This window comes from Poecilia mexicana, unplaced genomic scaffold (genome assembly GCF_051168715.1).
Source record: "Poecilia mexicana isolate PSO_F unplaced genomic scaffold, ASM5116871v1 scaffold_9, whole genome shotgun sequence".
Lineage (NCBI taxonomy): Eukaryota > Metazoa > Chordata > Actinopteri > Cyprinodontiformes > Poeciliidae > Poecilia > Poecilia mexicana.
Genome location: NW_028263378.1, coordinates 23,149,733 through 23,165,549, shown reverse-complemented (window position 1 = coordinate 23,165,549; position 15,817 = coordinate 23,149,733). Strand labels below are relative to the sequence as shown.

Below are 15,817 nucleotides of genomic sequence, written 5' to 3'. Positions count from 1 at the left end.
ATGGCTGCCGAAATGTTTTTTTTTTTTTTTTTTTTCTCATTATCCGATCTGTTTTATGAAGCGATCCAGTTCCTCACGTTTCAGCGTGGATAATAACTGTCTTGTGTTCCAGCTGTGATGTGGAGCAAAAAGCGCCTGAACAAAAGTGAACTCTATGCTCCTCGGGCCGTTTATGAAATGGTTTAGAAGCCACAAATCCTTCAAAGTCCTATTGAAGTTCTTGATAGTTGTTCCCGATGTAATCTCGCTGCTTTTAATGAGTGACGAGGGATCAAAGGTCACAACTTTATTTTGACTGTCGTCCTCACATTTTTCTACTGAGCAGCTCCTACAGATTCTAGGAACCGTGTGTGATTTCTTAGGAAACAAGAAATCACTAGATTAGTATATATAAGTATTAAAAATGTCTCCCATTGGTTCTGAAATTGCCTGAAAATACCTGCACTTCAAATCCAGCTGGTTTGAACCTACATTATTAAGGTGAACAGATTAGTTAAACTTTTTGACACCTCTCTTTTTGTTGCCTGTTGGTAAGAATTAAATTACGTTTTGTAATATTTCAGGAATGACTTGCAGGCCAAAAAAATACATTAAAAAACCTGGATCGAGACGGAAGTAGTGACCATGTTGTTAATTCACATCACAAAACCCCCAGTAGCCACTGTTACAAATATGAAGTAGAGCATAATTGTGAAAAAAAAAAAATTGTGAAAAAAAAAAAAAATGTGGTCTGGATTTGTCCTCAATCCTCATTTGCTCTGATGCCACTAAATAAAATCCGGAGATTCATCAAATTAGCAGACGGTGTCCACCTGTGGCATCGGCGTCAGTTCAGTCTATGAATGCCTCTGAGGTTTTTGTTAGAGAACAGCAGGAACAAACGGCATCATGAGGCTCAGTAAGAAAAGTCACTGTTAAAAGAAAGCCGGCGTTTGAGAAGCAGCAAACACCAGAATGACACCTAAAATTTCACATTTTGACCAACATGCAAAATCCCAATAATACACGGTGTTTGGTGATTTGCTAAAATACTAACGGGATGATTCTCCTCTGGTTTTTGATCACATTGTTTAGAAACGTTTCCTGCCCCATTTCTGGTCCGGAGCGACACGATTCCCGCTGAACACGCAGAAGTGTGAAGCAGGGACGAAAAAAAAAAACAAACTCGTTTACGTTGCTCACTTATTTAATATTTACGGTAGAACAACAGGAGTTATCTATTTTTATTCTACTTAAACATTTTTAACATCTTTACAAGAATATACAGGTTTATAGGATATTGTCTTTTACTGTATCCCACTGGGAAAACGTGAAGTCTCAGTGCCATTACAAATACACAAACTGGCCATCTGTTTCAAGCGTGATGAAGAGTATTTCATAGTCTTGTGAGTGCTGTGGAGGCATAAAATCGCAGGCTTTGCATTTAGTGAGTACATAAAAAAGAGAAAAAAAATAAATTAAAAACATGTTAGAACACAACTATTTTTTTTGCATTATATCAGTAACACTTAATTACCTTTCGTAAAAGAAAACCCTACTCACTTTCTAAAAAAAAAAAAAGAAAGGACATTTCTCTATTTAATAAACATTTTTTTTTGGTGATTGCACATTTTCATGCAGGATACATAATAAAAGAAAAAGGACAACAAAAAAGGCTGGAGTGTGCTCTGTTAAAGCTATAAACAATGCAACAATCCTATTTAAATTATGGAGAAAACTTCTCTCATCCGTTCACCTATCTATTCACTCGTTCATCTATTTTCTGATGCTCTCAGTGAAAGGCAGGCTCTCTGCAGCGCTCCACAGGAGGAAGGCGGGTTGTCAACCACATTCAGTATGAAACAAACAAAACAACAAAAAAATCTGCAAAAACTGTAAATTTGAGGCATCATGTTGCAGTAGCCTGCTTTTGCATTATTTCTACAAATATTGCACAACTTTACGTTGTCATCATCCTTCCCAGAAGTCCATTTTCCGGCTGAGGTACAAAGTTGTGTTAATGATTTCCATATGAAGCTGCAGGCGTGACTCCATAGGCGCTTTGTGTCCTCTGGGTCCGTCCACGCTCCGTGTTTTTTCACAGGAGTTTGCTTGGCGGGGGGCGTGTTTGTGCGGCTGACTTTCAGAAACTGTCTATTCTCACCTTTTTCTCCTCTTCCTCGTCTGTTTGTGAGGGTTCCTGGGAGCCGACTGATGCTTTTTTGGTGGACGAGTCAGTTTCCTGAGTCGCTTCGTCCTCCAAATAGGACATGTTCTCATACATTTCTCTCATTTTATTCTTCTTCTCCTTTTTTTGTCCTCCTGCTGCTGCTGCAGCAGCACTGCTTTGTTTACGCCGGGACCTGAAAAACAAGGGACGGGAAAACTCAGCTCCACCGCTACCACATGTTTCCCCCCCAAATGAGAGCGAGCCGGCGACGCAACGGTAAATGTTCATACCGAAGTAGCTGAGCAGCACGGGCAGGAACACGAGTCCGTGGGCCATCCCCAGCAGAGTGATGACCAGGTTTAAGCGGAAGAAGAAAATCTGGATGAGCTGCGCTTTGGCAAACGCCAAAACGAGGATGCCCGGCAGGTTTGTCATTGCAACACCGGCGAACACCTTCAGGGTAGCAAAAGAGGAATATTAAACCTCAGGCGGCATGTTACCGTGTCATATAAACACTAATATCTGGTTTACTTACCGCGCTACCCATGGTGGCTGTAGCCTCTTTGGCTCTCTCAACGCGCGTCATCTTAGTGCTGAGCGCAAAGGATCTCGTCATGTGGGACACGAACTCCACGGAGATGCCCACTGCCTGCAAACAGCACAGATTATAATGTTCATGAATTTAAGAAAAAAAATCACTACATGGATCAAATACTTAAGTACAGAGTTCATCCATGACTGGATATTTCATAATGAGATGCAAATTTGTCTCTTTTTGGACAAAGTTATCTTCTTTTCAAACAGAAAAGTAGAACAAATTATTTTGCTCTCGGTTATGTGTGCACATGTTTTCTCTGTCCTGCTGATATGGCTTATTTTCTTGCTATTGCACCATTGACACATTGAGCTGCGCGTACATCAGCACGATTGGCAGCGCTAAGAGACGTTGCCCTACCGTAACCAGGTTGATCAGGGCCACCGCGTTGTAATCTATGCTCCACAGCGTCATCACCCCGACGGTGTCCACGACGATCATGATGATGGTGATGAGGTTGAGCAGGCCGGAGCGCAGATCCAAACCCAGCAGCAGGCAGCACACCACGAAGGTCGGCAGCAGACAGAGAGAGATGTTGAAGAGCCCTTCCTTCACAATGGTCAGATACTGCTCATAAAACACGTAGGTTATCCTGGAAGAAGAGGGAGAACGAAAAACAAATGGTGCACATCAGAAACAAAAGGTTCATTTGATGAAGTTGGACGTCGGTGTTTTAAGAAGACAGAAGTTGATCCAAACACCTACGTGTAAGGAAATACTTCAAAGTCCGGCGAGGTGCCTGGTATTTTCCTCATGTCCGAGGTGATCTTTTTGGCCAGCTCTCTGGCTTTTAACAAAGCGGCTGTGAACTCCTGAGAGTTGGTCAGTGGAGTGTGATACGCCATGAACCGGGTGGCTGTGTGTGGGGGCAGGGGGGAGAGGCGACAGGACAATCAGAAACGTTATTGACGTCAACCCCCTCACAGGTGCAGGTAGGACACGATTAAAATCTGGTTTTGCTCTCAAACGTTTTGCCTCAAAGTGCAAGAAAAAAAACGCACCGATTATTTCTCCGTTTTGGTCTCTCACCACTGCTGTGTCGTAGGCTCCCAGACCGCTGTTAGGAGAGAAGATGCGAAGGTGTGAGGCAGCTAGTTTTGTAATGTAATCAGCTTCTCTACACGTGTGGCTCCATTACTCACCCTTTGGAGCACTGCAGGTCAGGTCTGTTGCCCAGAAAATCAGGGAGGAAGCGACTGAACTCTTCCATGGTGGGTCTGACGACACCGTCCGAAGGACTCGCTAAGCATTTCTTCAGACAGGAAAGACCAGCTTGTTTGGGCACAAAGGAGCAAATGTGTCGTTTACAATAAGCTATCGGCTGAGAATGTGTGTCAAGTTGATGTCTGCGGAGAACAAAGTCTCACTTATGTTTGCAGGACAGAAGTTTCCGGCGTTTGGACCAGAGGTGTAGAGGCGACAGCATTTGGACCCAGGGTTCAACCAGTCTATGAAGTCGTCCACCCACGAGTTGGCGGGAATAGCCATGTAGGATCTACGGTGAACGGACAGAGGTGAAAGGTCGAACTCAAAAAAGACTAAATAAAACAGTCAAGTTTTGAAAAATAGCCGCGTCGACTGATCTCGACTGATCTCCACGCTTACCGGCATCCTCTGGTCAAGGTCAGGTCATATCACTTCAAATAAATAACTGAATTTATTCAGTGGGTAAAATAAATGAATAAAAATAATAACGATGTCATTTTTTAACATTTCCATATACAAGTCAAAAATGTGAAAGAGAAGAGAACGTACCATTCAAGTAAGTGTGTAATGAAGGAGGGAATAGGTACAAGAAATAAAGCTATTTTTAAAAGTGGCATCCCTATTATTTTTACTATTATTTGTTGTTTACTGGTATATATTTTAAAGGTTACATGGGGATTTGTTTATATATAAAAGTAAACAGGTCGGGCGAAATTCATGAGGCTGTAGTAGAGAAACACAAACCTTCTGATGAATTTATTGTCTCATTTGTCATCTATACTAGTGAGAAATAGTTCCAGCAACAGATTAGCACCACACAGTTAGATTTGTTCACTGGAAAACAACAGCAAGTGATTTTAATTTTATTGAACTAATACAAGAAGCTACAGTAGCTGTGTTTTTTTTTCTTGTACCTAAGTAGCTCAGATAAAATACAATTTTTCCTGGATTTTTTTATTTATTTATTTATTTTTTTTGAGGAAGAGTACAAGTTTGAGATATTTTTTGTCTCATCATAGCTCAGTGGTATTAACCCAGCTGAGTTCATCATTAACTACCAGGACGGGGTTGTAAGTTAGAAGTCACAGGTACAAAATCCAGCCAATCAGTGAAACTCCCAGGAAACGATATGATAACGCAGAAAGTCTATGATACGATAACGCAGAAAGTCTAACTAATGCAGCCAAAACAAAATAATAGATACAAAGGTTAACTTTATGATCTGATAGTCAGATTGGAACAAATTAAGATTAATGCTGACTCACTGCTCGGGGTAGTCTGTGGCGTATCGGATCTTCTGAGTCATGGAGAACTGATCGCAGCCCACGCTGGAGCAGACGCCGTCCATTCCCTCGACCGTGTTGAAGTTGTATCCCTTCTTTGTTACAAAATAAACCGGCACTCCAACTTCGAAGTATTTATAGAGGTATTGGAAATAGTCCAGCATGTAGGATCCCTGCAGCAGAGCAGATTAATCCACGTGAGGTCACAAGGGAAGAGGTCAGACTTTTTGTGTTTCCAGGTGGTCGTGGACGAAGCGGCTCCAACTGACCTTTGGCATCGCCAGCTCCTGGTCCAGACCCACCTTCACATTCAGCATGAGGAATATTGACGCGCACAGCATGAAGATGAAAACCAGCATCTGAGGAGAAGCACACAGTCGAGGAGAATGAACTTACATTTATCCCGGTCGTCACATTGAAACAACAAACTTTTAAGTATTTTGTTGGACTTCTATCCAGAAATCAAACACAAAACCAACAACATGATATGTGCTTTTCGAAATGTTTTAGAAGTGATAAGTGCGGCATCCCTTTTGTTTTCAGACCGCTTTAACAAATTACTTGTTATCCAGTCAAACAAGTCATTTAATTTGTAAATAGGCTGAAAAGTACTAGTTCCATTGGCAGATTGTTTCACTTATAACATGGAGAAAATGTCCTGTTATGAGTGAAATAATCTGCCAGTGGAACTAATACTATTTTTTAAAAATAGTAAAATTTAAATATTAAGGAATCATTGACTTAAAACAAGCTCCTATATCTTGCTGAAACATTACTTGTCTTTCTTCTTGTGCACTAAGATATATTCACACTAGAAACTTGACCAACGATACTTGGTAAGATTTTGCATTTTTGCAGTGTGAACACATTGTATTCCACGGGACATTGCTGTTTGTCTACAGGCAATAGTTTCAACGCTAATGACAAGAAAAAATAGATCTGAAAAATCTTACTTTTAGCGTCATCCTTTAGTGGAATTTTAATGTAATTATTCCATTAAAAAAAAATTAAAAAACTGCAAAACCTGCATTTGTAATATCTGTATTTAAAACTATTGGTTGGTTCCAAAGTTAATGAAGGCCCAAAGAGTGACAGACTGCACTGCAGTTACTTCTGACTGAAGTCCTGTTTACTGTTTGCCACCAGCCACATATGGCAAAAAAAGGCTAATATGTGGAAGAATTTGCTTTGATCTGATAAAACTAGAGTCATCCTCTTGGACTTTATGCAGAATGCTTTGTAAGTGAAACATGGTGGCGTCAAGATGACATTTCAGCTGCAGCAGGAAAGTTGGTCAAAGTTGGTGAGAACAGAGGGAGATAAATTCAGAGCAAGAGACGGAGGTTCACCGTCCAGCAGGACAACAACATGCAGCAGGCACTGCCACGGAAACAGATCAAAGCTTATTCACAAATCACTTTCCATCCGGTTTACACACTGCTTTGAGTTGGTTTAAAACACAAAATCCCTCACTAATTCAGCTGATATGTGTGTGTTGTAATAGGGCTGAAACGATTTATCGGATAAATCATGATGAATAGATTTTTTTAAATGATCGCCAACTAATTTAGTAACTGATTAATCATTAACTGGGGCACACAGTTTCAAAAAAAGGCTCATTTGCTGTAAGAACAAAATAATCAGAGCAGTAGTTAAGTCAAAACTGTACGAAAACATATACATTTTATACTTAAGATAAAAAAAAACAAACTCCTTTGACTGTAAATATGTTCTGCCTAAAACTTTTGGATAACCATAATTATAGCTCCATCAGGTTGGATTTCTGTAAAAAAAAAAGAAAAAAAAGAAGAAGTTCTACCCAATTATCAATAAATTAATTCAAAACTAGTCAAGATCAGCCCTTCACTATGATGATGTCAAGTCAAGCAGAAAGATCTGAACTTTTCACATGTTGATGTTAGAAGTATTTTTTTACACTGACCTACACTGAAGGGATGCTATTTTATTGCATTTTAGGCAAAACAGTGATTATTTCTTATTTAAAGAAGATTTTTTTTATGTATTTCTAATATTTTTAAAATCAGCTTACATGGTTAAAAGAAAAACTTGCAGAGCGTTACCATTTTTTAATCAAATTAATTAATTAATCATCAGAATAATCAATAGAATAACCAATTAATGAAATAATTGTTGGTCGCAGCCCTAGTTTGTAACATAATAAATGTTTTTGTAAAGTTATTTATCATCAAAAAACATACACCTGTGAGCAGGGGCGTGGTAAAGGGGGGGAAAGTGATGACAATTCTAGGGGCCCTGGCCAACAGGGGGCCCTCCACAATTTATTTTTTTATAGAATTAAAAAAAATAATAATCGGAGCTCTGTCAATTACAAAATTAATCATATTGTGTTTTCAAAAATTGTTTTTGAAAACACAATTTAATGTAAAAATTTAATGTTACCCCTCCCAGATCAAAAAACACACATCCATATTTGCCCTGAACCCCCCTATCTGCATTAAATGGTTCATTCCTGCTTGGAGAGTGACGCTGTTAGCAGCAGACAGTAGGAAACACGAACGACTGTGGCAGTTACTATGCTGCTAAGAAAAGTTAGAAAATCAGGTTTTCAATAAAAAAAGAGAGGGAGAGAGAGAAAAAGGCAAGAGTGTTAATTTATAACCCAATTTTTCTCCATGAGAGGTGAGTAGACTGTGTGAGATTATCAACCATTTAGCATAGTTAGCTTAGCTACAAATTATTGTTTGCAGGGTTACATTTCAGTAATCTAAAACTAATAGAAAAGATTTAAGCAACCTACTTACATTCTGGATGTGGACTTTTGGATGTTAAATTCATGAGCAGTAAATATTGTGCTAATTATCAGTATTGAACCACAGAAAGCAAGGCAGATGCAAGCCTTTAAAATTGTGACGCTTTTTATGGGTCAAATAGACTCAAAAAATTGTGACGGTAGCTGCGCATGGGGGCCCAAACAAATTTTTTGTCAGGGGGCCCAAGATTCCTGGCAGCGCCCCTGCCTGTGAGTAATTTAAAACGGGCTTCTTCTTTTTTTTTTCTTCCTGGCGTGTTTCAGATGTTTCAGGTGCTTTACCACTATGATCCTGGTGAAGCGGTGGAGCAGGACGGGAGCGTAGTATTTCCTCATGAAAGGCAGCAGAAAGCCCTCATTTGGTTTGTTGGGACGGCGGGTCGACACGGTCACACAGCAGAGCAGCTCACAGCGGTTGTTGTCCTGGCGCCGAGCATCCAGAGACAACAGCGCCACGAAGGCCGTCATCTGGAGGACAAAGTCCATGAGCACGGCCAGAGCAGCATACAGAGCAAAGGACTTCACCGCTGGCATGGTGGACAAGGCCCCTGGTGAGGCAAAACACAAACATGATGAGAGATAAACAAAGCTCTTCCTTCATTTTTTTTTCTTCTGGTATTACATAGAAAAAAAGAGAGAGAAAGAAACTACCTAAAAAGAAGCAGACAGACTCCGAGAGACTGCACAGGAGCATGCTGGGAGCAACCTGTCCGAGCACGCGGCCTATTTGCTCCTCCCGCGTCTCTCCAAGCCTCCTTGCGTCCCTCTGAAAGGACGGGATGGTAAAACGGATATTAAAATATGAATATTTAAACTGCAGTTGGCAGAAATGCAACTACAGATTCCCGGCACTTGCCTGATACTCCAGAACAAAGATAAAGATGTTGTCAGCTCCAACAGCGAGCACCAGGAAGGGAACGACCTGGAGGATGACCAGGGAGGACGGGATCCCGATCCACGAGTAGAAACCCATGGAGGCCAGAACCGAACAGCCCACCACCAGGATCCCCCCCAAGCCCACCAAAAACTTGGAGTCCACCTGCAACACAAACACACTTGTCAATATTAAAAATAATTTCCCGTGTTACTGTTTCAATACTATAAAACTTTATGATGAGTAAACTGACGGTACGTGTTCTAGAGATCAGATAAGCACCATGCGGCTGATAGGAGCAGCGGCCGCTTATCGCTGTGCATGATAAATAAAATGAGATACAGTCTAATTTTATTTTTGCTTTAGCAAAACAATCAAAGTAATTAAGCTACGGCTTAACAAGAGCAATGACCTTTCTGTCTAGTGTGCTAAAAAAACAACAACAACAGAGGAAGCTATGGGAACTGTTGTTTAGTAGATATTTACACATGAACATGCATTATATCACATTTCTGCAGAAGTTCCAAAATGCCAATATTTACTAATTATTGTATTGCAATCTAAAGCAAGAGTTAAGGCCTTACAAAACTAATTACTATTTGAATATGTGGGGGAGGGGGGTTATTCTATATGCTACATATAAGGATCCTGCAATTGTTAAACCCAGTGAAAATGCTATGTTTATGACAATGTTATGATGATTGTTTCTTAAAGTTTATATCATCATGCTAGTTTAGAGCTCGTTTTTTAAGTGAATGCATTGTGATCTGTCTTTAAAGCTTACTGGCCATCAGACTTAGACCTTTTTGCCATTATTCTTAAAGCAAATATATTCCCACCCACAGCAGGTGTATGTTTCTTCTGACTGGAGGTAATATTAATATTTTAGGATCCTGACTTGAATTAGAGTGATGACAAGGCCAACCAAATCCAACCTCAATTTTTTTCACCACCAGCATTAAATACCGGTGGGAATATGCTTAAAGTTGCTTTGATATTATAAGAAGTAAAAAGGGTTTTATTGCTATGGAATCAATTAATATTTCTTATTTTCCTGATTTTTGAGAAGAGCAAAAATAATTTTGGACATGCTATTTTTAAAAATAAAATAAAAGCAGATGCATTATTTTTTTCAAAACCAATTCTTTTAGAAATGTTTTTAAATATTTTGAGAGATGTCTGTCTCATTTTCCACCAGGAAATAAATAAATAAATAAATAAATAAATCTATCTATCTATCTATCTATCTATCTACCTATCTATCTATCTATCTATATATATATATATATATATATATATATTTTTTTTTTTTTTTTTTTTTTTTTTAAATGATGTAAAATCTAAATAGTATGCATGGTAGAATTGAACTTGGCACGTTTTCCAAACTGCATCCTTCAGATGACGTCACATTTGAAAGTCACATCCTCCAATGTGACTCAGGACTTTTGTAGGATGTGCTGAGTCAGAAGAAGAGCGTTATGAAATTGGTAAATACATATCAATGCACAAAGTAAGTTTAGTTGTTTTGCCTTTGTGCATCTACAGAAGAGCTACCTCTCATTATTTCTTTTGCCCTATAGTATTGCCGATAGAAGTGTAAAGTAAGAACTTTCAGGTAGTATTTTTGATAGATTAGACCAACAAAAGATTATATACATCTTATTTAATAAGACTGATGATTTTTGATTCATAAATATAACTAAGTTACCCTCTCAACTACTACATTTAAGGGCCCACTTTATAAACTCCTGTTATTGCATAGGTTTCTGAGAACTGAACTGAGCAATAAGGTGACTTCTGAAGACCAATGGATTTATCTGAGGGGTGTCTGAGTGAAATGGGTTGAGTACAAACACAAGCTGCATGTTTTTTTAGATTTTTATCAGTCAAATATTTTTGTATTGTTTTCCTCTTCACAGTTATGAACTTAGTTAAGTTGCTCTAAGAGATAAACCTCCTATAAAATACGTTGTCCTCTCTTGTAATTTGACAAAAATGAGGATCAGTAGGGACAATTATTTTTGCATGGCGTCGTATGTGAAATATAGTAGTTGTAGAAACATTTTCACTTGTCTAATTGATTACTAATGACAGGTCTGCTAAAAAAAATGTACTCCACTGTACTGAAGTGAAATTTTACTCCCCACATGCTTACCAGTAAGCGTTTACATGAAGAGTACTCCCCCAGTGCCACCGCAATATAGACAAAGATCACAGCGTAGCTGATCATAAAAATGGGAATATCTTCTGCTGTTGTCCGATTAATTTCATCCTCCAAGGACCTCTGCAGGCAGAGAGACAGAGACCAACAGGACGTGAAGAATTGACACCGATCAGAGTCTGAGAAAGAGTAGATAGACGAGACAACTCAATGCCCTTGCAAAAGAAAGCTGCTGCAATATTTCTTTATCAGCAAAAACCGGTGATAACAACCTCTTTTTATAGGTAGGATGTGATTATAGCCAGTAGGTAAAAGATCAGTGGATGTCGATGATGATACATAATCAGAGACAGCTCTGACATTTGTTAGATTTGTTAAATCTAATGCTGATTTAACAAACGGACAGTTAGAAAACGTGAAAAGTAGATTGGTAGAGATCCCTTAGCTGACTCTACCTCAGCCATGTATGCGAAGGTGAAGTTGGCCTTTGGGTTTCTTTGGTAGTCCTGGACAATTTTGAGAAACTCTGTCTCCCACTGCAGGGCTACTTTGAACTTGGGGTTGTCGCGAAGGTAATTGTTGAGGGAGAAAGTCAAGATGAAGGCTTCAGCATTGGTATACTCGTCATCTGGGAAAAAACAACAACAACAAAGAAAACAAGACATGTGATGTTCAAGTTAGCCGAAAGGCTTTTTCTTTTGGTGTGCTACGAAAACTTATTCTGTGCAAAGCATTAGGGCACTGACTTTTGTAGCCTCCCACGGCTAGAAATGGGAATACTGGTGCTCCATAGTCTGCCATGCAGCTCATTCCTAAATCGGTGATGTCTTTGAAGGACAGCGGAGAGCTTGAGAAGAGGCAGAAGAAGGAAAGGGTGTGACATTTGAGCTTTGTGCCGAACATTTAAGCCACTCTTCCTCACATCTATACATACTTGAGGCAGTAGATTAGATGGTCTCTCCAGTCGACCTCTTGGGTCACTCCCAGTTCAGTCATATTGACTTTAGCGTTAATGTTGTCCAGGCTGTTCTGGAAGTACTGTGGCAAGCTGTTTACCGCGCAGTCAGTCAGCGAGGGGTTGGATGGGTTTAGAGGCGCGTAACACACATCCTTCAGGGTTGCTGTGCGGTTCAAATCCTCTGACCAGAACTCAATATCCTACAGCAATTCAAAGGTAAGTTAAGTAACATACAGCAGATTTCAAACCACCTCTGTCATTGCTTTTGCCCCTGACTTGTTACCTGTATTCTCCTTTGGAGATCTAGCAGCTCGAGTATGAGACTTTTGGAAATAAGCCCACTGAAGTTCTGCTTCCCGAACAGCAGTGAGTCATAAATGTGGCCTTTTCTTCCTGGTGCTGTCAGGATCAGCTGGTTAGTCCTGAAGAAAGGAGTGAAGTGTTTGTCATGGAAGTCCTTCTCCTGCCGGGCCCTGCTGTTGGGAGCGGACCACAGCTCGACTGGATCAGTGGTGAGCTTGATGGACTTTAGGCCGACGGAGAAAACAACCACGATGATGGCCGCCACCAAGAGAACCTTGAATGAAGATGGAAAGGCAATCGCCTGGCTGATCTTTGTCTGTGTTTAGATTGTTCTGATTGTTTTAGACCTACTTACTGTGAAGGGATAAGAAGCCATCAGGGTTCCCCAACGCTGAAACTGTCGGCTCATGAAAGCTTGAGCTGCCATGCTGGTTTTATCTGCACATGTCACTTCTGATGGGTTGATGATGGGCTGACCCACTTCATTGCTGTTCTCGTCTTTGATTTTCCCTTTTCTTCCCGTTTTACTCAGATTTTTTCCATTTTTAGATTTCACGTAGTGAGACACGACGAGGTACACCACAAATGCACATATCAGGAGACAGAGCAAGATAATGGAAATCACAAGAAATCCATTCATTCCCTGGATTCTGAAGGGTTCAGGGAGTGGAGGTGGGGGTGGCACACGTGGGCACGAATCGAGGCAGTCCTGGCAGGAGCAGGCCATCCCGCCTGTTGTTGTGTTCTCGTTGCACCCTAAAGCGCGGCCATTGTAAGGAATCATCCCCTCTGGTACTCCTGTCGTGTCATTCTCCTTTAACAGCCGAAAGTCGATGTCTAGAGGGGCGAGGCCGTTGCTGGTGTCCCCCTGGAAATCGTACCAACGCTGGGCCGTGCACAGTTTAGATCCATACCGGCCGCACATGGTGGCGATGGCAAAGCCTCCTGTGGCTGGAATCCTGACGTTCTTGCAAGACTGGAAGGCACCTTCGGCAAAAGTGCTGCTGATGTACGCCTGGTAGGCCACCACGGCATCCCTCGGCCTACCCAGGTGCGTGACGTTCATGACCTTTGTGACATTAACCGTAAGCGTCTGGTTGGGGCTGCAGGTGGTGGCACAGTACAGGTGGGCAAAGTTATCAGCACAGGAGGGGCATCGGATCAGCACGGCTTTGGACAAGGTCAAACTTGTTTCCAGAGATGCAATCTGTTGTAAGGAGCAGCAGGCATATGTGTTGCTTTCTCCAAAGTCCAACATGGGGCATACCTGCAGTACGAAGGGTATTTCAATCCTTCCATTAAAAGAAATGACAAAAAAAAGTACCAATGTGCCTACGTTTGCTTTACCCAGGTGGTGAACCAACCTGCTTGAGCCTCCTGTAGTGGTCGCCTGTAACTTGTCGGGCTCGGCTGTAATTGAGACAAGGGACAATAGGAGGGATGAGGCTTTCTCCCACCGTTGGGTTATGACCGCATTCATCATAGAAGGCACAGTAACCCGCTCTGTGTTCGACCTCTGAGGACGCCTGAGGAGAAGACAGGGATGCTTTTAATCCATCCATCCATCCATCCATCCATCCATCCATCCATCCATCCATCCATCCATCCATCCATCCATCCATCCATCCATCCATCCATCCATCCATCCATCCATCCATCCATCCATCCATCCATCCATCCATCCATCCATCCATCCATGTTTTTCCACCATTATGTCATCAGTTTTGTAAAGTGCACCAGTCCCTCCTGCAGCAAACCACTGCATTGAGACAGTGCACTGCATTGAATGTTTTCCTCTGTGCTTCTCAATTGGGGAGATTTTCTTGAGCTTATATGTTTGTCTTTCCCTATAAGCAGAACTATGGTCATATTTGTAAAGTGTGAAGAAAGTTACATCTTCAATAAATTCTCTCTCTACTTTTTCTGCTATATGGAGAACATGAATGATTTTGAACTGATCTAAAAAAAATTACAAGTACAATAAATACATTTTGTCATGTGAAAAGCACTTGGGTGCCTTGACAATTTTTTTTGTGTAAAGTAAAATATATAAATAAATGTGTGTATTTTCTTATTTTTATAAGCTGGACCACAAACTAAGCATACAATATTTTATTGAAACAAACAAAATAGCCAATTTTATTTGTTGAAAATTGATTTGTAAAAACTTGTAGATCCAAAACTTAAAAAGAGTCTTGCACTATTGCCTTATTATAACACAGGCCAAGAGTTTATAACATTTTTGGGGTCATTGTTTTCTTATTTTGACTTGAACAATTTACAAAATTAACCCTTTCATGCATAGTTGTCACTACAGTGGACAGCTATCAAAAATCCATTTTCTTGTGCTTCTTGTGAATTTTTATGTTATAAATGCGCACAGACCACTGAAGTGGACACTAACGCATCATAAAATACACTATCAACTACTGGCCATCAGCTGCTAATGCAAGAAATTATTTTTGTTAAATCCAATATGGTCTGCCAACCGACCAGGTCCCTCTTGCTACTGTAGATGACTCTTGGAAGTAAAAAAAAATATTGCGACATCAGATAACCCCTAAAGAACAATACTACTGATGTATTTTTCAAATAACAACTTTGTATTTGGAGAAAATTACAACTGATCACCTAAAAAAAATAAAATAAAATAAAAAAATGTTTTACAACATTTTTTTCCTACCTTTTTTATGTCTTAAGAAAATCTAAAAATTTTGGGAAAAAACCCTGACTGACACAAAGGATCATAATTTATGCATGAAAGGGTTAAGATGAATGCAGATGTTTGATTAATACATAAGAAACAATTTATCTCATACCTAACGTTACATTTTATTATTTATTTTAAGTTTAGAATGATTTAATTTGTCTGTAAAAAGATTTAGCTTTATCTGTGCTGCATATCCTTAAACTCTGTAATTAGTTTTATTTTTTATTTTAAACTAATACATTTTTTTTTACTCATGACACAAAAGTCTATATTTTCTGTGCAGATAGACACCAGACCCACCAAAGATAGACAGGTATGGATACTAGATGAATATTTTATTAGGTGATATTAGCAGATGATTTAATGACCATCCCAACCCAGCATGAATTTATTAACAATTTTTCAAACCTGCACTCAATTTGAACCATTTTAAATAAAACATTTGTGACACCACACATTGGTTCATTACAAATACTGGTGAGATCTTTTAATGGTTTCAGTTCATATCCTGCTACGTTTCAAAGTTGGGCAGCAGAATGCCAGGTCCCAGTTTGCTCAAACAAACATCCCCGCTACTCACCAGACAGGCCAGAAACGTGACGAGGGCAGCAGCTCGAAACATTATTCCTGGAGTGTTTCAACAAAAGGTGAGTTATAGTCCTCACTTTCAGGAGGCAAGAGTGTTTGACGATCACCGCTGACACATCAGGCAAAGACAGAGAGCAGGGTTCAATGTCTGAGCTGTCCTCGCTCTTCTACAGTCTGTCCATCTAACTAAAGGCAGAGG

At 40.1% G+C, this 15,817-nt stretch overlaps 1 protein-coding gene across 1 annotated transcript; it reads right to left on the bottom strand.

The window, feature by feature from the left end:
* Positions 1-1,168: 1,168 nt before the first annotated feature.
* On the bottom strand, positions 1,169-15,817 carry npc1l1 (NPC1-like 1). Its single transcript, XM_015012287.2, is given in 22 exon segments — positions 1,169-2,298; positions 2,301-2,342; positions 2,440-2,602; positions 2,685-2,798; positions 3,105-3,336; positions 3,450-3,600; positions 3,746-3,801; positions 3,887-4,016; positions 4,112-4,239; positions 5,216-5,406; positions 5,503-5,592; positions 8,307-8,572; positions 8,676-8,790; positions 8,881-9,063; positions 11,054-11,182; positions 11,515-11,687; positions 11,806-11,906; positions 11,994-12,217; positions 12,301-12,594; positions 12,676-13,587; positions 13,685-13,846; positions 15,611-15,817. Coding segments are annotated over 22 exon segments (4,074 nt in total). The 5' UTR covers positions 15,653-15,817; the 3' UTR covers positions 1,169-2,122.